Here is a 21,473-nt window from a genome sequence, read left to right on the forward strand (position 1 = left end):
TCGGGAAGATTTTTCAACATGTTGAAAAATGTCCACGAGAGCCCTGAGTACCGACGAGTGGCCATTACCGTAAATCTCCGAGTTCGAATCAGGGCAAACTCGGGAGAGCTCTTGGAATGAACTTGTACAGTGGGACATGGCCATAAGGCTATGACCTCTGGTCCTAGACTCTCCTACGAGTGGGAAAAATCCTCTCCGCATCCACTCTATCCAGGCCTTTCACTATTCAGTAAGTTTCAGTGAGGTTCCCCCTCATCCTTTTTAACTCCAGTGAGTACAGGCCCAGTGCCGTCAAACACTTGCCATATGTTAACCCTATCATTCCTGGGATCATTCTTGTGAACCGCCTCTGGACCCTCTCCAATGCCAGCACATCCTTCCTCAGATATGGATCTTCTGGAGAATATTAAAATGCCCAATCCGATTAGATTGTGGTCACACCTCTGCAGATGTTGATAGGTCCCATCCCGAGTCCGCGCCGACCACTGATCCCTGCACACTAACATTATCCTGCACACTAGGGACAATTTACAATTTTACCAAAGCCAATTAACCTACAAAACATGTACGTCTTTGGAGTGTGGGAGGAAACCGGAGATCCCGTGGAAAACCCACGCAGGTCACGGGGAGAATGTACAAACTCCGTACAGACAGCACCCGTAGTCAGGATCGACCCTGGGTCTGTGGCGCTGTAAGGCAGCAACTCCACCGTGCCGCCCATTCTGCTTGGGTAGGTTACAACCTAATGGCGTGGACATTGAATTCTCCAATTTTAGGTCAATAGCTTCCAAACAACCCCGTCCCACCCTCACATCCCTCTTTTCCCTGCACCCCAACTGAATTTGCACCCATTTATACCTTTTTCCAATTATATTCCTCACTCTGGCTGCATAATTCAACCCCATATCTCATATTTGTGTTTTTTCATATCTGACCTTTGTCCAACCATCTGGCATTCAACCCCAACCCCCCCCCCCCCCCCCCCCCCCCCCCCCCCCACCCCACCCCCCCCACCCCTTCCCCTATCCTCCTATCACTTGCCAGGCTTTGTCCTGTCCGTACATCGCTTCCAACTTACTGTCCCACCACAATCAGCCTGAAGAAGTCTACCAAGCCAAAACATTACCTAATCATGTTCTCTGGAGGTGCTGTCTGACTTGTTGTATTACTCTAGTCGGCTTTTGTAGATGAACTCACTTGTTCAAAATGCTTAAAAATGATGGCCTATTCAACCACCTTCTAGTATTTCGATACAATTGTTCACACTTGGAATCTAAAGTAAGAGCTCCATGCTGTTACATGGCCATAACTAACTTGAATGTTCCTGAATTTGTGGTCAAAATGTGGCAAGCACAATTGGTGGAATATCATCAGTTTGGTGAACTAGAAATAGAATTGCCTACCAGGGAAGAAGGCAATTCTGGATTTAGTGTTATGTAATGAACCGGATTTGATAAAGGACCTCGAGGTTAATGAGCCATTAGGAGGCAGTGACCATAACATGGTCAGGTTTAATCTACAATTGGAGAGGGAGAAGAGTAGATCGGAGGTGTCAGTGTTGCAGTTGAATAAAGGGGACTATGGGGCCATGGGGGAGGAGCTGGCCAAAGTTGACTGGAAAGATACACTAGCAGGGATGACAGTGGAACAACAATGGCAGGTGTTTCTAGGAATGATACAGAAGGTGCAGGATCAGTTAACTCCTAGGAGGAAGAAAGATTCCAAGGGGAGAAAGGGACGACCATGGCTGACAAGGGACGTCAGGGACAGTATAAAAATTAAAGTGAAGAAGTACAACGTAGCAAAGATGAGCGGGAAGCAAGAGGATTGGGTAATGTTTAAAGAACAACAGAAGATAACCAAAAAGGCAATGCGGTGAGAACAGATGAGGTACGAAGGTAAGATAGCCAACGATATAAAGCAGGATAGTAAAAGCTTCTTTAGGTATGTGAAGAGGAAAAAATTAGTTAAGACCAAATTTGGACCCTTGAAGACTGAAAAAGGTGAATTTATTATGGGGAACAAGGAAATGGCAGATGAGTTGAACAGGTACTTTGGATCTGTCTTCACTAAGGAGGACACAAACAATCTTCCTGATATAGTAGTGACCAGAGGATCTGGGGTGACAGAGGAACTGAAGGGAATCCACTTTAGGCAGGAAATGATGTTGGATAGACTGATGGGACTGAAGGCTGATAAATCCCCAGGGCCTGATGGTCTGCATCTCAGGGTACTTAAGGAAGTGGCTCTAGAAATCGTGGATGCATTGGTGATAATTTTCCAATGTTCTATAGACTCAGGATCAGTTCCTGTGCATTGGAGGGTAGCTAATGTTATCCCACTTTTTAAGAAAGGCGGGAGAGAGAAAACGGAGAATTATAGCCCAATTAGCCTGACCTCGGTGGTGGGGAAGATGCTTGAGTCAATTATAAAAGATGAGATAAGCGCACATTTGGATAGCAGTAACAGGATCGGTCCGAGTTAGCATGGATTTACGAAGGGGAAATCATGCTTGACTAATCTTCTGGAATTTTTTGAAGATGTAACTAGGAAAATGGACAAGGGAGAGCCAGTGGATGTAGTGTACCTGGACTTTCAGAAAGCATTTGATAAGGTCCCGCATAGGAGATTAGTGGGCAAAATTAGGGCACATGGTATTGGGGGGTAGAGTGCTGACGGATAGAGAAGTGGTTGGCAGACAGGTAACAAAGAGTAGGGATTAACGGGTCCCTTTCAGAATGGCAGGCAGTGATCAGTGGGGTACCGCAAGGCTCGGTGCTGGGACCGCAGCTATTTACAATATACATCAATGATTTGGATGAAGGGATTCAAAGTAACATTAGCAAATTTGCCGATGACACAAAGCTGGGTGGCAGTGTGAACTGTGATGAGGATGCTATGAAAATGCAGGGTGACTTGGACAGGTTGGGGGAGTGGGCAGATGCATGGCAGATGAAGTTTAATGCGGATAAATGTGAGGTTATTCACTTTGGTAGCAAAAACAGGAAGGCAGATTACTATCTAAATGGCGTCAAGTTGGGAAAAGGGGAAACAACGGGATCTAGGGGTCCTTGTTCATCAGTCTATGAAAGTAAGCATGCAGGTACAGCAGGCAGTGAAGAAAGCGAATGGCATGTTGGCCTTTATAACAAGAGGAATTAAATATAGGAGCAAATAGGTCCTTCTGCAGTTGTACAGAGCCCTAGTGAGACCACACCTGGAGTATTGTGTGCAGTTTTGGTCCCCTAATTTGAGGAAGAACATTCTTGCTATTGAGGGAGTGCAGCGTAGGTTTACAAGGTTAATTCCCGGGATGGCGGGACTGTCATATGCTGAGAGAATGGAGCAGCTGGGCTTATACATTCTGGAGTTTAGAAGGATGAGAGGGTATCTCATTGAAACATATAAGATTGTTAAGGGATTGGACACACTAGAGGCAGGAAACACGTTCCTGATGTTGGGGGAGTCCAGAACCAGGAGCCACAGTTTAAGAATAAGGAGTAAGCCATTTAGAACGGAGACGAGGAAACACTTTTTCTCACAGAGAGTGGTGAGTCTGTGGAATTCTCTGCCTCAGAGGGCAGTGGAGGCAGGTTCTCTGGATGCTTTCAAGAGAGAGCTAGATAGGGCTCTTAAAAATAGCAGAGTCGGGGGATATGGGGAGAAGGCAGGAACAGGGTACTGATTTGGGATGATCAGCCATGATCACATTGAATGGCATGTTGACTCGAAGGGTCGAATGGCCTACTCATGCACCTATTGTCTATTGTCTATTTAATGCAATAAAAAGTATCGATTTACAATTAAACAAAAATATTTGTGGATATGAAAGCAGAAAATAGCATGGGACAGCCTGTGGCTTGCTTGAAGTAGAATGTTTAAACAGCGCACACATTGTCACTAACCAGTTCCTTCCTACACATTGTCATTGATGCAGATTCTCGCAGATTCTCATTCACTAACACAGTGCTGTTGAAAGCTCTTGCTGAACAAGCTGCTCATTATGGTTGAGACTGTGGTTGTATAGGGCTCTCCTCAGAAGGTTGTGAATTTTCCACCTCCCTGCTTGCATTCAGCGATGTTCTATTTCCGTTTCCTTGCCTCGTTTCACAGTGAGCAGAGGTGTGCAGCTGAGATGAATGCACAAAGTGTGAAGTTATTCCCGTCGAAGACTTGCAGTACCTTTTATGCTGGCAGCCAAAATGTAAATGTAACAAATGAATTTGGTGAGTTGCAAATGGAAGTATTAATGGAAGGGGCCGACCTACTGTGTATGTTGTGTCAAATGTCTCAGGCTTACTTCCTAGTCGTAAATGCATCTCAATGACTAGTTATTGAAACAGGAAATGCTGCAAACATTCAACGGAAAGGGAAACCGATGCAGCATTTCTCTGTTAGCCCTGTTTGTTTTTCCGTACATGCTGCTTGACCTGCTGAGTGTTGCCAATATTTTTACTTTATTCTTTTAATTTCCAGCATCTGCAGATCTTTGGTTTTCGTCAAATAGTTATGGGTGTAAAATGATGTAATATGAGGCTGTCGGGGGGGGGGGGGGGGGGGTTCGCAGCGGTTCGGGGTTGCCCACTCTATCATGTACACAGAGACTTCCAGCTGCTCTGCCTCCCTCTTCAGTATGTTCTGCAACGGCTCTGAGACATCCTGGACCCTGGCACCAGGGAGAGAACACACCATCCCTGGAGTTATGTTTGCTGCCACAGAATCCCATGCCTGCCCCCCCTAACTAATGAGTCTACTAAAGGTTCGTAAGGAGTCGCAGCTGATGGCACTTGCTGCAGTTGTAGTCCTCAGGGACACTGGAAATGCTCCTGAATTCCACTTTCCCCACCTGTCATCTCCACCGCAGGGTGGGTGGCGCAGCAGTAGAGCTGCTTCCTTGCAGTGCCAGAGACCTGGCTTTGATCCTTTCTGTGGGTGCTGTCTGTACCGAGTTTGTACATCTCCCTTTGACCGCGTGGGTTTTCTCCACCTGCTCTGGTTTAAGGGCCTGTCCCACTTTCCCCGAGTTATTCACGAATTCTCCCGAGGTTTTCAAACTCGCAGAATGTTTGTAACGAGTCTGTAGGAGTCTGTGGATATATCGTAGCGGCTCGTTATGCCAGCCGTAGGTACTCGGGGCATCAGGTAAGTCGGGACGTTTTTGCAGCATGATGAAAAATGTCAACGAGTAAAAAGAAATACCTAACGTTGGCATAACGAGCCGCTACAATATATCCACGGACTCCTACGGACTCGTTACGAACATTCTGTGTGTTTGAAAACTCGGGAGAATTTGTGAATAACTCGGGAAAGTGGGACAGGCCCTTCACGTCCACACTCCAAAGACGTGCAGGTTTGTTGGTTAATTTGGCCTCTGTAAATTGCCCTTAGAGGGTAGGATGGAACTAGTGTAAGGGTGATCGTTAGTGTGCTAAAACCTGTTTCCACACTTTATCTCTAAACTCTGACTCCAAAACCGAGGAAGAATTACACAGGAAAAAAACAGACTGTACATTAATTAACCTGCTGTCAGCCTCTGCTCACCCCTCTTGCCAAAGCCTCTGTACTGTGCTGGACCTCAAACACAGCACTTCACCTCAACACGGCTGCTCCAAAAGGCAGCACTGCTGGACTTTCCTTCCTTTTTATTGGTGCTGCTGTGCCTCTCCCTGAAACAATCAAACATCTGCGTTATAAATGTCCCTCCATCACTTGATAAAAGCCTCGTTCCCATCACGTACCGCTCTTTCAAAAATGCTTTCTCTCCTCTCAAAATGGCTGCTTGCCACCTCTCTTCGCAACAATAACAACATTTCAAAGCCGCTTGTGGACAGGTATGTGGAAAGGAAAGATTGAGAGGAATATAGAGCAAATGGGACTATCTTTGATGGCCCATCTTGGTTGGCATGGATGGGTTGGGTCAAAGGGCTGTGCCCGCGTTTTGAGTGGTACGCCAGTTTCATGAATCTAATGTCAGTCGGGTACCACAGTCTTGATCCTGGAGATGATGGTAACATGTACACCAGAGGATTTGTTGAGTCCATGCCGATGGTGCCTGCTTTGATAGTCTATTTCTCAGAAGCATGATCTGAACACCATGTTATAGGAAATATGTTGTCAAGCTGGATAAGGTATAGAAAAGATTTACAAGGATACTGCCAGGACTATAGGGTTTGAGCAATAGGGAGAGATTGGGTCTCTATTCCTTGGAGTGCAGGAGGATAAGGGGTGATCTTCTTGAGGTGTATAAAATCATGAGAGGAATAGATCGGGTAGATGCACAGAGTCTCTTGCCCAGAGTAGGTGAATCGAGGACAAGAGGACATGGGTTTATGGTGAAGGGGAAAATATGTTATAGGAATCTGAGGAGTAGCTTTTTCACACAAAGGGTGGTGGGGGTATGGAACAAGCTGCTAGAAGAGGAAGTTGAGGCAGGGATTATCCCAATGTTTAAGAAACAGTTAGACAGGTACATGGATAGGACAGGTTTGGAGGGATATGGGCCAAACGCAGGCAGGTGGGACTAGTGTAGCTGGGACATGTTGGCTGGTGTGGGCAAGTTGAGCCGAAGGGCCCGTTTCCACAATGTATCACTCTATGACTCTGTGACACTCCATGACATATAGGAAGATGGGAGACAATCAGCAAAGTGTTATGTTTGATGTTTTGGTCTTCAACCATTCGTTCTTTTGATGACATAAAGCCTGAGCTGGCAATCCAAAGCCTCAGCACTGTAATTTTATCATCCATAATAGCCAGTGGTTTCTAAGCTACGGGAAGTGGTATAGTTTCCAAGGCTATGTCTTTTATTAACAGGGGATTCTGTATTGCATGGGGGACTTGGGAGAGAGCCTTTGTTTTGCGGGTGTCCGGTGTAAGAGTGTTAGGCCTCTTTTTTGTCTTATTTGAGTGTTTGATTCAATTCAAGAGTTTGGCATATAAATGTGCACAAATGCAAGCATTGTTTGAATTCTGCAGCTCAGTAACTGAGGTTGATATGACATTGGTTCTGCTGTGGGGATGATATCAAATGAACCATTTGGTACTTGTCCTGTAGATTAGCTTTACTCCGGCAGGGTGCTAGTAGGTAGTGTGGTGCAATGTTATGGTGAGAAAGGTTGAGAAAAGTAATGGAGTGATATTGCAGCTCTGCCCTGTGATTGACAATGTTGTGGGTTCTTTGATTGAGATCATGACTTTTCTTTAGTTTAGAGATACAGTGCGGAAACATGCTCTTCGGCCCACCGAGTCCGCACCGACTAGCGATCCCCGCACGCTAACACTATCCTACACACACGAGTGACAATCTACATTTGTACCACGCCAATTAACCTACACACCTGATTATGCTTGTAACTTTGCTGAGGCAGCGTGAGGTGTCAATGAAAGGGAGGTTGGTTTGTGTAGGAAGGAACTGCAGATGCTGGTTTACATTGAAGGTAGACACTGGTTTACATTGAAGATTGAACGCTGGAGTAACTTAGCGATAGGCAGCATATCTGGAGAGAAGGAACGGGTGACGTTTCATATTGTTCAGAATTTGGATTATACAATTTCTTGTGGTCTTGGATGGAGCTGTGCTGTGATGCATCCTGATAAAATGTTTTCAATGGCGCATCTGTAGAAGTTGGTGAGAGTAGTTGGGGACATGCTGAACTTTCTAAGGAAGTAGAGGCGTTGGTGCGCTTTCTTGGCTATTGCTTCAGTATGGGTGGTCCAGGAGAAGTTGTTGGTGATATTTACCCAAGGGATTGGAAGCTTTCAACCATTTCTACACAAGCGCCGCCAATGCAAACTGCGCTCTTCGCTTCTTGAAGTCGATCACTATCTCCTTTGTCTTGCTGTCATTGAGAGAAAGGTTGTTGTCTCAATGCCAGTTCATGAGGTTATCAATCTCCTTCTTATACTCCGTCTCACCATTATTTGATATCCGGCTCACAATGGTGGCGTCTTCTGCGAATTTGTAAAATTAATTAGAATTGTCCATGTGTGTGTGGGTGTACAAGGAGTGAAGAAGGGGGCTGAGAACACAATGCTAACTCTCATGCTAACTTCTTAATGTGGGATGGCATGAACAATATGTTTACAGTTCGATGTCACATACTGAACATAGGTCATAGTTCATGTGTCTCTTCATGGGGCAACTTCCAACAGTCAGAATTTGCACTCCTACAACCAAAAGAATGTTATCAAATAAGCATGCAGTCATTTGTTGGGACAGTATGATAATATTGAGCATTTGCTTAATTTCTTGTCCTTTGAAAATCATATTTGTATGTGTGAGCCTTTGTCTCTTTTATACATATCTCAAAAGGAAAATTTTGCAGATCCTGGAAATGTGAAGCTTAAAAAACAAAATACAGGAATAGTCGGGTAATGTCAGTGGAAACCTTTTATCATATTTGATCGTTGGCCTGAAATGTATTGTAATATTTAATGATGGGTACATTTTCCTAGATACTGTTTTGCATTTTCATGTGGCAATTGATGCGTCTAATAGTTTAATTGCTCGTAAACATTTTGGGTGATCCTATTTGTTGTGGATGTGAGGTGATATGAGAAAAAAATAATTTGTGCTTTTCCACCAAAACCAGGAAGAGATCTGTTCTCCGTTTTAATATTCGATACAGTGGGAGGAAGAAGGAGGGGGGTAGAGAGGAAGGGGGCATCTCCCTCCCACCTCCCCCATCTCCTTCTTCCACCCCACTCCCCACCCCAACTCCCTCCTCTTCATTTCCCTCATCCTTCTCCCTTCACTCCCATTCCCTGTCCCAGGACCTCCCCAGGTCGTGGAGTAGCGCCAGGGCCTGGAACTCGGCCTGGTTCTCGTACGCGACCCGGCCCCAACTTGGTTCCAGCGGCGGCTTTTGTTTCGGCCTCGTGTTCGGCTCTCACTCCAGCTCGAGCACCAGGCTTGGCTCCAGCCAGGGGCCGCGGCTCCACCGTCGCCATTTGGTGTCGGTGGTCACGGCCTCATCCCAAACCCCGGGCTCAGCTCTCACTCCAGCTGGAGCACCAGGCTCGGATGCAGCCAGGGCCCGCGCCTCCACCCTCGCCACCAGGTGTTGGCCGCCAGCAGTGGCCGCCACGCGAGTGCGCTGGAGTGCCCATCCCTCCCTCCCTCCCTCCCGGAGTGTCCCGTCCTGCCTTGCGAGTCGATTGTGACATCACTCGGGTTTTTTATTTTGAAATGGGTGAGTTTCCGGGCATTTTTTAAAAACTTTAAACAATTAAAATGTGAGGAAATATAGGTGGGAATGCGACGGGAAGATGTTTATCGCCTTGACGGGAAAAAATGTGAGCAGAATGTGTGAAAATGGGAAGGCTGTAGCCTAGCTTTTGGAAGAAAATAATAGGAAAATAGAAATTGGCACACACACACAAACACACAGACTGCCACAAATAAGATGAAGTTTTCTTCCCCCCTCCCCCCTAACCCCACCCCCCCACCCCCCACCTCCACATCAGTCTGAAGAAGGGTCTCGACCCGGAACATCATCTATTCCTTCGCTCCATAGATGCTGCCTCACCCGCTGAGTTTCTCTAGCATTTTTGTCTACTGAAGAGTTTAGTAATAGTATAGATGGAAATACACGAGATTTGATATCTGTTTACCTGTTGTAATTTTTTTTTTAGATGAGCATGACGCTGTACAGAAGAAAACTTTCACAAAATGGATTAATATGCGCTTTGTAAAGGTAAGGTTGGCATGAGTCTTCGAGGACTGAACATTGCTATCTGGAACATCTCCAGCTGCTATTAAGGCAAACATGAAGCTTCAGAAGTATTTTGTGATGTGCAAAGAGATTTGAGTGAGAAAAATATCAGCATCAGTTTTCTAGCCGTGTGCAGCTGATTGTGTGAGGGCACAGATCGCCACAACAGTGTTGTCTGAATTTTGACAAGTTGGTTGGTTGGAGTATACTGTGATCTGTTTTCTGTTTTTGGAAATAGAATTCCACATTTGTTTACACGGATGCATTTTTAATGCAGTTGTTACTGAGAGGCATCGAGTGCTGGGAATTGGCACATGCTATTCCCTCTTGTATAAGTCTTTCCATGAAAGAGCTCCTTCCTGCCCTATTCTTCTGAAGGCATTTGGCAAGCTACCTGTTTGGTGTCTTTGTGTGTGCTGTTATTGTAGAGCAATGTGGTATAAAGAGCCATTGCCTCCATTTCCTTGGCAGCTTTCAGGTTTCTTGCACTTTGCGAACTCGTAAAATTTGATGTAAAAGTTCCAACAGAATGTGCAGTTGCTTAGAAAGTGCATTGTAGTGTACATAATAGTGTTTACAATGGTCGTTGTAACTTTGAGAACTGAGCGCTAGAATGGTGTGATTTGTGTCATGTGATATATTCATTACCTTGCTCGTAAATATGTGTGAGTATGCGCAGTGTACTTTAGTAAAATAAAGAAGACTCACTGGCAACAGTGTGTACTGAAAACCTGTGCTTGTTTTCTATCTACATGCTACTGCCGTAATATCTTCCATAGAAACACAGAAACATAGAAATTAGGTGCAGGAGTAGGCCATTCGGCCCTTCGAGCCTGCACCGCCATTCAATATGATCATGGCTGATCATCCAACTCAGTATCCCGTACCTGCCTTCTCTCCATACCCTCTGATCCCCTTAGCCACAAGGGCCACATCTAACTCCCTCTTAAATATAGCCAATGAACTGGCCTCGACTACCCTCTGTGGCAGAGAGTTCCAGAGATTCACCACTCTCTGTGTGAAAAAAGTTCTTCTCATCTCGGTTTTAAAGGATTTCCCCCTTATCCTTAAGCTGTGACCCCTTGTCGTGGACTTCCCCAACATCGGGAGCAATCTTCCTGCATCTAGCCTGTCCAACCCCTTAAGAATTTTATAAGTTTCTATAAGATCCCCTCTCAATCTCCTAAATTCTAGAGAGTATAAACCAAGCCTATCCAGTCTTTCTTCATAAGACAGTCCTGACATCCCAGGAATCAGTCTGGTGAACCTTCTCTGCACTCCCTCTAGGGCAATAATGTCATTCCTCAGATTTGGAGACCAAAACTGTACGCAATACTCCAGGTGTGGTCTCACCAAGACCCTGTACAACTGCAGTAGAACCTCCCTGCTCCTATACTCAAATCCTTTTGCTATGAAAGCTAACATACCATTCGCTTTCTTCACTGCCTGCTGCACCTGCATGCCTACTTTCAATGACTGGTGTACCATGACACCCAGGTCTCGCTGCATCTCCCCTTTTCCTAGTCGGCCACCATGCATCACAGGAAGAGGCCCCTTGACCAACTCTTACCTGCCTGCATATAGCCCACATCCCCTCATTCCCCATATATCTAAAAGTCTCTTAAACTCCATGAACATGTCTGCCTCCACCACCAAAAATCCTATAGCGAGCAAGATAGTCCACTCGACGAAATAGACGTAGTACGGTCATGGGCAGATTCATGGGTGATTATAGGCCCCATTTCCGTAATCTGCTTCCGTCTCCGCACCAAAGATCCCATAGGATAATAGTGCGGAGACGGAAGCCGGTTACGGAAACATCCTCGTAAAAATAGAAGTTATATGGTAAAAATCTTCTCATTTTCAGAATTATAATTTATTAACACAAACTGTTCCCCCGCAACGTTGATTACACTGCGAGTCGGGTCGGGTCCGGTTACGGAAATGGATGAAAAAAAGGCCCACGTTCCGTTCCGTTGCGTACTACACGTCAGCCCATTGCATTTAGCAGGAATGGTCCATCTTGCTCCGCTATAGGATCTTTGTCCACCACCACCTCTGGCAGTGCGTTCCAGGCACTCAACGCCATCTGTATATCTCCTTTAAACGATGCCCCTCTCACCTTAAAGCTATGCCTCTGGTATTTGATACTTCCACCCTGGGAGAAAAAAAATCGTGGCTTTGGCTCTGAGGTACAGCAGGGTAGGGTCCAGATCGTGATGGGGACTCAATAATTAGGGGAACAGACAGGAGATTCTGAGGCAGCAAATGGGACTTCAGGATGCTGTACCTCGGGGATGGTGGTCACAATATTAACTTTAGGATTGGTTTGAATAGGGACAGATCTGAATGTTGTGGGAAGGTACTTAATTGGGGCATTGTCCTTCGGCAGGTGCTAAGGAAGGTAGATTGGGAGCAGTTATTATTGGGTAAGTCCACGGATGACGTGGGAGTCGTTTAAAGGCCAGTTGATCAAAGTGCTGGAATGTTCCAGTGAGGAGGAGGGATAAGGACGGCAAGATAAGGGAACAATGGATAACCAAAGAGGTTGTAAATTTGGTCAGTGAGAAAAAGGAAGCATATATCAAGTTTAACAAGATAGACACAAAGCTGGAGTAACTCAGCAGGACAGGCAGCATCTCTGATGAGAAGGAATGGGTGACATTTCGGATCGAGACCCTTCTTCAGACTGGATTAGATTTGAGTCTAAAGAAGGGTCTTGACCCGAAACGTCACACATTCCTTCTCTCTAGAGATGCTGCCTGTCCCACTGAGTTACTCCAGATCTTCGGTTTAAACCAGCATCTGCAGTTCCTTCCTGCATATCAGGGGACTTTAGACAGGGCTTATGAAGACTATAAAGTGAATAAGAAAAATACTCGTGTGGCAATTTGAAGGGGCCATGAAATGTCGTTGGCAAATCGGATTAAGGAAAATCCCAAGGCTTTTTAGATGTACATGTGTGCTTTGTGTACTAAATGGGTACTTTGTATCAGTTTTCACCGAGGAGAAGGACTTGGAGCAGGGGTCGGCAACCTTGTTCTGCATAGGGGCCAGGATACATGTCTGTGAGCGAATGGCGGGCCACATCTATCATGTGTACACATGGATCCTGCCCCGGACGGCAGGCATTAAATTCAGTGTTCATATAGATCCCGGCCCTTCAAGGAAGCCACCTGGAGCACTGGTCCCTAGTTACTCACTCGGCCCCGGCCTGTTGATAACCCCGATCCCGACAGTGAAGCCCAGATACAGAAGGTGCCCAGCCGTGCCGGCGGCTTTGCGCAGGATGCGGTACGGCCAGAGCTCGGCCGCGCTTGGTGCTCGCCGCTGCGCACCGGTTCCGCTGTTGTCACCGTGCCTGGGCACCGCGGCCTCGGGCCCAGGAGGCACCGGAGATGATGGAAGTCTGCGGGCCGGATGATCACGGGAAATAAAATGCGCCTGTGGGCCAGATGATTTTGGGTTACGGGCCACATTCGGCCCGGGGGCCGTAGGTTACCGACCCCTGACTTGGAGCGAAACGAGATCAGTGTGCAGAATACAAATAAGCGAAGGCAGTTTGAGATCGAGAAAGTGATGGTGCTGAGGCTCTTGGAGAAGTTTAAGCCAAATAAGTCCCCAAGGCTTGTATTCATTGGAGTTTAGCAGGATGAGGGGTGGGATCTTATAGAAACATATAAAATTATAAAAGGACTGGACAAGCTAGATGCAGGAAAATTGTTCCCAATGTTGGGTGAGTCCAGAACCAATAGACAATAAAGAATAGGTGCAGGAGTAGGCCATTTGGCCCTTCGAGCCAGCACCGCCATCTAATGTGATCATGGCTGATCATCCCCAATCAGTACCCCGTTCCTGCCCTCTCCCCATATTTTGAAGAGCCCTATCTAGCTCTCTCTTGAAAGCATCCAGAGAACCTGCCTCCACCTGAGGCAGAGAATTTCACACTCACCACTCTCTGTGAGGAAAAAGTGTTTCCTCGTCTCCGTTCTAAATGGCCAGGGGCCACAGTCTTAGAAAAAGGGGAGGCCATTTAAGAGTGAGGTGAGAAAAACTTTTTCACCCAGAGAGTTGTGAATTTGTGGAATTCCCTGCCACAGAGGGCAGTGGAGGCCAAATCACTGGATGGATTTAAGAGAGAGTTAGATAGAGCTCTAGCGGCCAGTGGAATCAAGGGATATGGGGAGAAGGCAGGCACGGGTTATTGATTGGGGACGATCAGCCATGATCACAATAAATGGCGGTGCTGGCTCGAAGGGCCGAATGGCCTCCTTCTGCACCTGTTTTCTATGTTTCTAATGGCAGGGAAACGAAGGGAGATAATTTTTCGAGATAGGATTTACACCCATTTGGAAGAGAATTAGTTAAATAGGGATAACCAGCATGACTTTGTACATGGCCAAACGTGTCTCACTAACTGGACTGAGTTTTTTGGGGAGATGACAAAGGAGATTGATGAAGGTGGGGCAGTGGATGTGGTGGACATGGATTTTAGTTCTGCTTTTTCCAAGGGCCGTCATGGCAGGCTTACCCATTTGGTTGAGATTTACGGGATTTATGATGCTTTGGTCGTATCGTTTCTGAGCTGGCATATTCATAGAAGACAAGAGGGTTGTGCTGGAAGGTAAATATTCCAGCTGGTGGTCTGTGACTAATGGAGTTAAGGGCCTGTCACACTTGCATGCGATTGTGTGCGTCTGGCGCGACCTAACGTGGTCGCTTGAGGCGTACGGACACCGTATGGCCGCATGGGGCCGGTCCCACGTAGAGTTGTGTGGGGCTGGTCCCGAGATCGCGCGTGGCTCCGAAAAATTGGCAGTGTCCGAAATCGTCACGCACGCAGGCGCATTGCGGTTGTACGCAGCGCCTTGACAGCGTATGCAGCGTCTTGACGGTGTATGCAGCGTCTTGAAGGCGTACGCCAAGCGTGTGGCGTTGCGTGATGACGTCACTGCCCGACGCCGTGTGACGCCCAAATTCAGTCGGCCCGCTTCCTGCCCAGCTGATTGGTAAGTATGACACAAATGACGTCACGCTCGAACTTAGCGCGAACTCCTCTTCCGTTTGGTTGCGCCAAACGCATGCACTCGCATGCCAGTGGGACAGGCCCTTAACGCAGGAATCTGTACAGAAAACTTCACTGTTTGTGAGAGGGTGAAGATGAAATCAGATGTGTCGGTGTTACAGTTGATCAAAAATGACTGATGAGGTATGAGGAGAAACTGGCTAAAGTTGATTAGTAAGGGACCCTAGCAGGAATGATGGTGGAACAGCCATGGTACGAATTTCTAGGAATAATTTGGAAGACGCAGGATCTTTTCATTCGAAAGAGGAAGAAAGATTCTAAGTAGGCAATGAGGTGACCGTGGCTGACAAGGGAAGTCAAAGACAGCATAAAAGTAAAAGAGAAGGCTTATAACGTTGTTTTTCAAAAAACAACAGAAGGCAACTAAAAAGGCAATACGGGAAGAAAAGGTGAAATAATGATAGTATGCTGAGCCAATAATATAAAAGAGGATAGCAAAAGTTTCTTTAGATATATAAAGAGTAAGAAAGACTTTGGATTGCTGGAAAATAATGCTGGAGCAGTGATCATTGGGAATAAAGAAATGACAGATGAATTAAATCGGTTTACTGCGACAGCCTTCACAGCGAAAGACATTCGCAATGTATCTAAATGTGAAGCAAAAGAGTGTAAGCTATAGGCCAGAGTTAGCCTGACATCAGTGGTTGGTAAGATTTTAGAGTCCATTATAAAGGATAAGGTTTCTGAGTACTTAGAAGCATACAACAAAATAGGTCGCAGTCAGCATGGTTTTGTGAATGGGAGATCTTGCCTGTTGGAATTATTTGAGGATGTCAGTGGATGTTGTTTACCTGGTACTTTCAGAAGGCCTTTGATAAGGTGCCGCATGTGAGGCTGCAAATGTAGATGAGAGCCCATGGTATCAACGGGAAGATACCAGCGTGGATAGCAGGTCGGCTGAATGGCAATAATGGTGGCTTTTTATGTTTGGCTGCCAGTGACTAGTGGCATTCTGCAGGGGTCAGTGCTGGGGTTGCTACTCTTCACGATGTATATTAATGATTTAGATGAAGAAATTGAAGGCTTTATGGCCAAGTTTGCAAATAATACGAAGATGAGTGGAGGGGTGTAGAGAAAGCAGGGTCTCTGCAGAAGGACTTGGACAGGTTGGGAGAGTGGGCAAAGAAGTGGCAGAAGGAATACAGTGCAGCAAAGTGTGGAGTCATGCATCTTGGTGGTAGGAATAAACACGTAGACTATTTTCTAAATGGGGAGAGGTCAGAGACCGGAGGTGCAAAGGAATTTGAGAATGCTGGTGCAGTTGATTTGCAAGTCAAATCAGTAGTAAGAAAGGCCACTGTAATTATATCATTTATTTTGATAGGACTAGAATATAAAAACAGGGATGTTATGCTGACACAGGTCAGACAGCATTCCGGAAGTGGCGGCGTTGCCTTGCAGCTGCGGCTCGCCTGCAGTCCGTTTGTCTTTTCTTTTTTTGTTTTCTTTTTGTCCGGTTTTTACAGTTTATTTCGGTTTATTTAGTTGTGTATGTGTGGGGGGGTGGGTGTAACATGTTTTTTGACTCTTCCTTCGGGGGGGATGCGACCTTTCTTGCCGTATCCCCCGACTCCGTGTCCGCCTGCGCTGAGGCCTATCGCGGAGCTGGCGGCCTCCAACTGGGACCGACCTCGAGGCTCCAGAGGCAGAGCCAGGACTTACCAACGCGAGGCTGGCCGACTTTGGGGCTGTGGTTGCGGTGCGACCGATCTTCCAACCCGACTTTGGAGGCTCGGCCGCGGGCAAGTGGACGACATCGTCGGGAGCTCACAGGTTGGTGACCTGTTTTTCCGGAGCTCCCGCAACTACAGCTGCGTCCGCTGGACTGGAGGGCGGCAGCTTCGACCGCCCCGGGCCGCGGAGTTTGAACCGGCCCGTTTGCGGAGCACGGATTCAGCCGCGGGACTTGCACACCATCACCCGGCGGGGTCGTAACATCGGCGGCTTGGATTGCCTCGGCGCAGAGGGAGAGCAAGGAGGGAAGAGACAATGACTTTGGGTCTTTAAACTGTGTTGAGTGTTTGTTTTGTTATTATTCTATGTTATGACTGCAGGCTAAACCATTTTGTTGCACTGAAAAGTGCAATGACAATAAAATTGAATCCAATCCAATCCATTTGGAGTATTGTGAGCAATGTTGGGCCCATATCTCAGGAAGGATGTGCTGGCGTTGGAGAGGGTTCAGAAAAGATCCATGAGAGTGATCCCAGGAACGATTGGGTTAATATATGATGAGCGTTTAACGGCACAGGGCCGGTACTCGCTGGAGTTTAGAAGAATGACGGGGGACCTCATTGAAACTTACTGAATAGTTAGAAGGCCTGGATAGAGTGGATGTGGAGTAGATGTTTCCACTAGTGTGAACAGGTCTAGGTCCAGCAGTCATAGCCTCAAAATAAAAGAGAGTACCTTTAGGAGATGAGGGGGTTTTTTTTTTAGTTAGGGAGTAGTGAATCTGTGGAATTCGTTGCCACAGATGACTGTGGAGGAATGTATTTTTTTGTATATATTTTTGTATGGCGGAGATTGACAGATTCTTTCTTTTCAAATATTTGTATTAGTTTTTTTCAAAAACAAAAACAAAAATATATATATATAATAAACATAACAATGATATTGATACATAGGGATCAGGTTTACTTGAATAACAGGTATAACCTAAATATGAGTCCAGTGTCAAAATACACATTGAATATAGACCTCCTGGTCTCTATGTAAATATAGTTAAGTGTTTAAAAGAGAACTTGTATGTATAAAAACAAAAAGGTAAAAAGAGAAAAAAAGAGAAACCAAAAACTAGAGACAAAAAAAAAAGCAAAACAGAATCTGGGCTGCAAAGAATTTCAACAATTTAAGTCCCTGTTTGTCGTCAAGTCCGTTCCACCGTATAAAGGTAAAATAATTTTTATAATGGTTGGAGAGGGGACAATTTATGTCGTGGGAAAATGTTGAATAAATTTTCCCCAAGTCTTACTAAGGGTTCAACAATGTCACTACTATTTTTTTCTAAATTTAAACATGATATCGTTTCAGAGTACTAATGGAGTATGGTCAGAGGATTAGAGTCTTTCCATTTAAATAAAATAGATCTTCTGGCAATTAATGTGGTAAAAGCAATCAGCCGATGGGCGGAACGGGACAAATGAGTAGAATCTAACATTGGTAGCCCAAAAATTGCAGTAATAGGTTGTAAATCAATACCTAAAACTACAGAAATAGTATCAAAAATTTATCTCCAATATTTTTCCAAAAGTGGGCAGGACCAAAGCATACGAGTCAGCGAGGTCACTTCTGACTTACATCTGTCACAGGTAGGATTTATATGACCATAAAAATGAGCTAACATCTTTTGACACATGAGCTCTGTGAACCACCTTGAATTGTATCAAAGTGTGTCTTGCACACATTGAGGAAGTATTAACTAATTGAAGAATCCTCTCCCATTTCTCTATAGATAGAGACATTTGGAATTCTCTTTCCCAGTCGGTCCTAATTTTATCAAATGTATCTATTTGTAATTTCAAAATCAACTCATAAATAGTCGTTATTAAGCCTTTCTGATAAGGGTTCAAATGTAAATTTTTTTCCAAGATTTCGGTTTGATGTGGTAAAGGAAAAAGGGTAAAGTAGCCTTAAAAAATGCTTGATTTGTAAATATCTAAAGAAATGCGAATTGGGTAGATTATATTTATTGGCGAGTTATTCAAAAAACATAAAACAACCATCCAAAAACAAATCATGAAAAGCTGCTAATCCCTTCCTCTTCCATAACAGAAAGGCTTGATCAGTACTAGAAGGTTGGAAGAAAATATTAGATATGATAGGACTCGATAAGATAATATCATTCAAACCAAAAAACTTAGGAAATTGAAACCATATTCGCAATGTATGTCTTTTTATTGGGTTAGTCGTATATTTATTCAATCTCGTAATTGTAAAAGGTAACGAGGCCCCTAGAATAGAAGCCAAAGATAGCCCATGCATAGAATCACGTTCAAGATTTATCCATCCTGGGCATTGGGTATCTTCTAAATCTTTTGTCCAAACGTTAAATAGCGAGCATTAACTGCCCAATATTAAATTCTAAGGTTCGGCAGTGCCAAACCACCGTCTTTTTTTGATTTCTGTAAGTATTTTTTACTTAGTCTGGGATTTTTATTCTGTCATATATATGAAGAAATTTTGGAGTATATAATTTTGTATATATTTTTGTGTAACGCGGAGATTGACAGATTCTTAATTAGTACGGGCGTCAATGGTTATGGGGAGAAGGCAAGAGAATGGAATTGAGAGGGAAAGATTGATCAGCCATGATTGAAAGGCAGAATAGACTTGATGGGACGAATGGCATAATTCTGCTCCTTTAACGTACGAACAAACGCACATGTAAATGACCGAGACGTAATGTAGTTGGGTTGGGGAGTAAGTTTGCTGATGACACCAAAACTGGAGGAGTTGCAGACCCTGAGGAAGGCTGTCAGAAGATACAGCGGAATGTAGATCAGGTGCAGAGATGGGTGGTAGAAATGGCAGATGGAGTTTAACCCGAACAACAGTGAGGTGTTGCACTTTGGGACGTTGAGTGAATGGAGAGCGAATGCAGTTAATGGCAAAACCCTTAACAGCATTGATGTGCAGAGGGACCTTATGGGCCTGTCCCGCTTAGGCAATTTTTTACGCGACTACAGGCGACTAGGCTGTCGCCGGGGCATCGCTTGTATGGTCTCATCAGTCGCCCAAAGAGTCGTACCTTTTTTCTGGTCGCTGCTGGAATTTGAAATGTTCAAAACTTTTTGATGACAGTCGGCGCCCGTGGGCTGGACGCGAACGATCGTATCCTGACGTAAGTGCTGTCGCCAGGATGACGTACGTTGTCGCCGGGCGCTGACTTCGGTGAATTCCTTTGGCGACTACCTACGTCAACCGGCGACTGAATTGTCTTACCTTGTGGTAGCTTGTCACAGGTGGACGTAAGTTGTCGTAGGTGTGGTCGTAGGTGGACGACCTAATGAGTCGCCGGTTGTCGGGAGCTTGACGTAACTTGACGTCGACTAGGAGGTAGGTTGTTGTAGACATTGGCGTAGACATTGTCGTAGGGGGTCCAGTCGCCGTTTTTTGGCGACCTGCTACGACCATGACAGTCACCGGCAGTTGCCCCAAAAAATCGCCTAAGTGGGATAGGCCCATTAGAGTCCAGGTTCATAGCTCACTAAAGATGGCAGCACAGGTAGATAGGGTGGTAAAAGCATGTGGTATGCTTGCCTTTATTGCTAGAAGCATTGAATATAAGATTTAGGAAGTCATGGTGCAGTTCTGTAGGATTTTAGTTTTGGCTGCCTTTGCAGTGTTATATGCATTTCTGGTTGCCACATTACAGGAAAGATTTGGTCCATCGAGTATACTCCGTCATTCAATTGAGGATGTTGCCAGGAATCTAGGTCCTGATCTACAGGGAGAGGTTGAGCAGGCTGTGACTCTATTCCTAGGAGCGCAGGACGATGAGGAGTGATCTTATAGACGTGTACAAAATCATGACAGGAATTGATTGGGTAGACGCAAGGAGTCTCTTTCCCAGAGTAGGGGACTCAAGATCCAGAGGACATTGGTTTAAGGTGAGAAGAGAAAGATTTAATAGGAACCTGAGGGCTAACGTTTTCACACAAATGGGGCAGGTACTATATATAACGTTTAAGAAACATTTAGGCAGGTACATGGATAGGACAGGTTTGGAGGGATGTGGCCAAGCATAGACTAGCATGAATGGGACAATTGGGCTGAAGGGCCTGTTTCCATGCTGTATGACTCCATGACTATCACTGGAAAGATGAGCAGTGATTTGGAAACAGTGAATATCAACATGTTTGATTATGAGTTTCATTTCAAGATTCAGCGCAAATACAGGCCCTTCGACCCATCGAGTCCGCGCTGACCAGCAATCCTCGCACGCTTACACTATCCTACACACACTAGGGACAATTCAAATGATACTAAGCCAGTTAACCTACAAACATGTTTGTCTTTGGAGTGGACTCTTGTGCTTCTAAGAAGCAGTTCCACTACAATATTTTATAGTTATTTTATCGATCATGAAAAACAGTGTATTAGTTGTAAATTTTGAGTTAAAAGCTTAGTTCATCAGTTTTAGGCTTGTGCAGTGAATTGCTCACATCGTATATAAATTAACTTGCATTTTTTCCCAGGACTAAGCTGTGATGATCTTGACGCCAAAGACAGAAGAGCAGTTCTGCAGAATGTTTTTTCAAATTTGGCCCTGTTTAATTGTATGTTTCTGCTGCAGAATGGAAAACCACCCATCAAGGATTTATTTGATGACCTCCAAGATGGCCGAAAACTCTTGGATCTTCTGGAAGGGCTCACAGGACATGTGTTTGTGAGGATTTTTTATTTTACTAACTGCACAAAATTCAACTGCACTCTACGTTTTTACCATACAAAATTTGCAATTATGCCATATTTTCTTAGGCTGTTAAATGTGGGCACAGAGGTGCGTTGCTCAATGTTATTCTTTGATCAGGCTGCAGGGCTTTATACGCTAATACCTTCTGCTTTAGAAAGTTTTTAATAGAGACAATCTAGTTTTTCAGATTAGAATCTCTAAGGGAATTATGGAGACAGCAGAATTTTTTTCCAGCTTTGTTTGGCAGTTATTTTAA

The 21,473-nt window shown here is 45.2% G+C and overlaps 1 protein-coding gene across 5 annotated transcripts in view; it reads left to right on the forward strand.

Annotated features, from left to right (window-relative positions):
• utrn (utrophin) overlaps nt 1-21,473 on the forward strand; it is a 395,823-nt gene that overhangs the window by 37,793 nt on the left and 336,557 nt on the right. For 3 of the 5 annotated variants that reach the window (XM_033025073.1, XM_033025072.1, XM_033025074.1), the window contains exons 3-4: nt 9,634-9,695; nt 21,098-21,190. In XM_033025073.1, coding sequence (XP_032880964.1) covers nt 9,634-9,695; nt 21,098-21,190 — 155 coding nt within the window. Of the gene's footprint in view, nt 1-4,120; nt 4,227-9,633; nt 9,696-21,097; nt 21,191-21,473 lie in introns of those variants that run through there. The other 2 variants (XM_033025070.1, XM_033025071.1) reach the window with 1 other exon arrangement.

Source organism: Amblyraja radiata, chromosome 8 (assembly GCF_010909765.2).
Source record: "Amblyraja radiata isolate CabotCenter1 chromosome 8, sAmbRad1.1.pri, whole genome shotgun sequence".
Taxonomy (NCBI): domain Eukaryota; kingdom Metazoa; phylum Chordata; class Chondrichthyes; order Rajiformes; family Rajidae; genus Amblyraja; species Amblyraja radiata.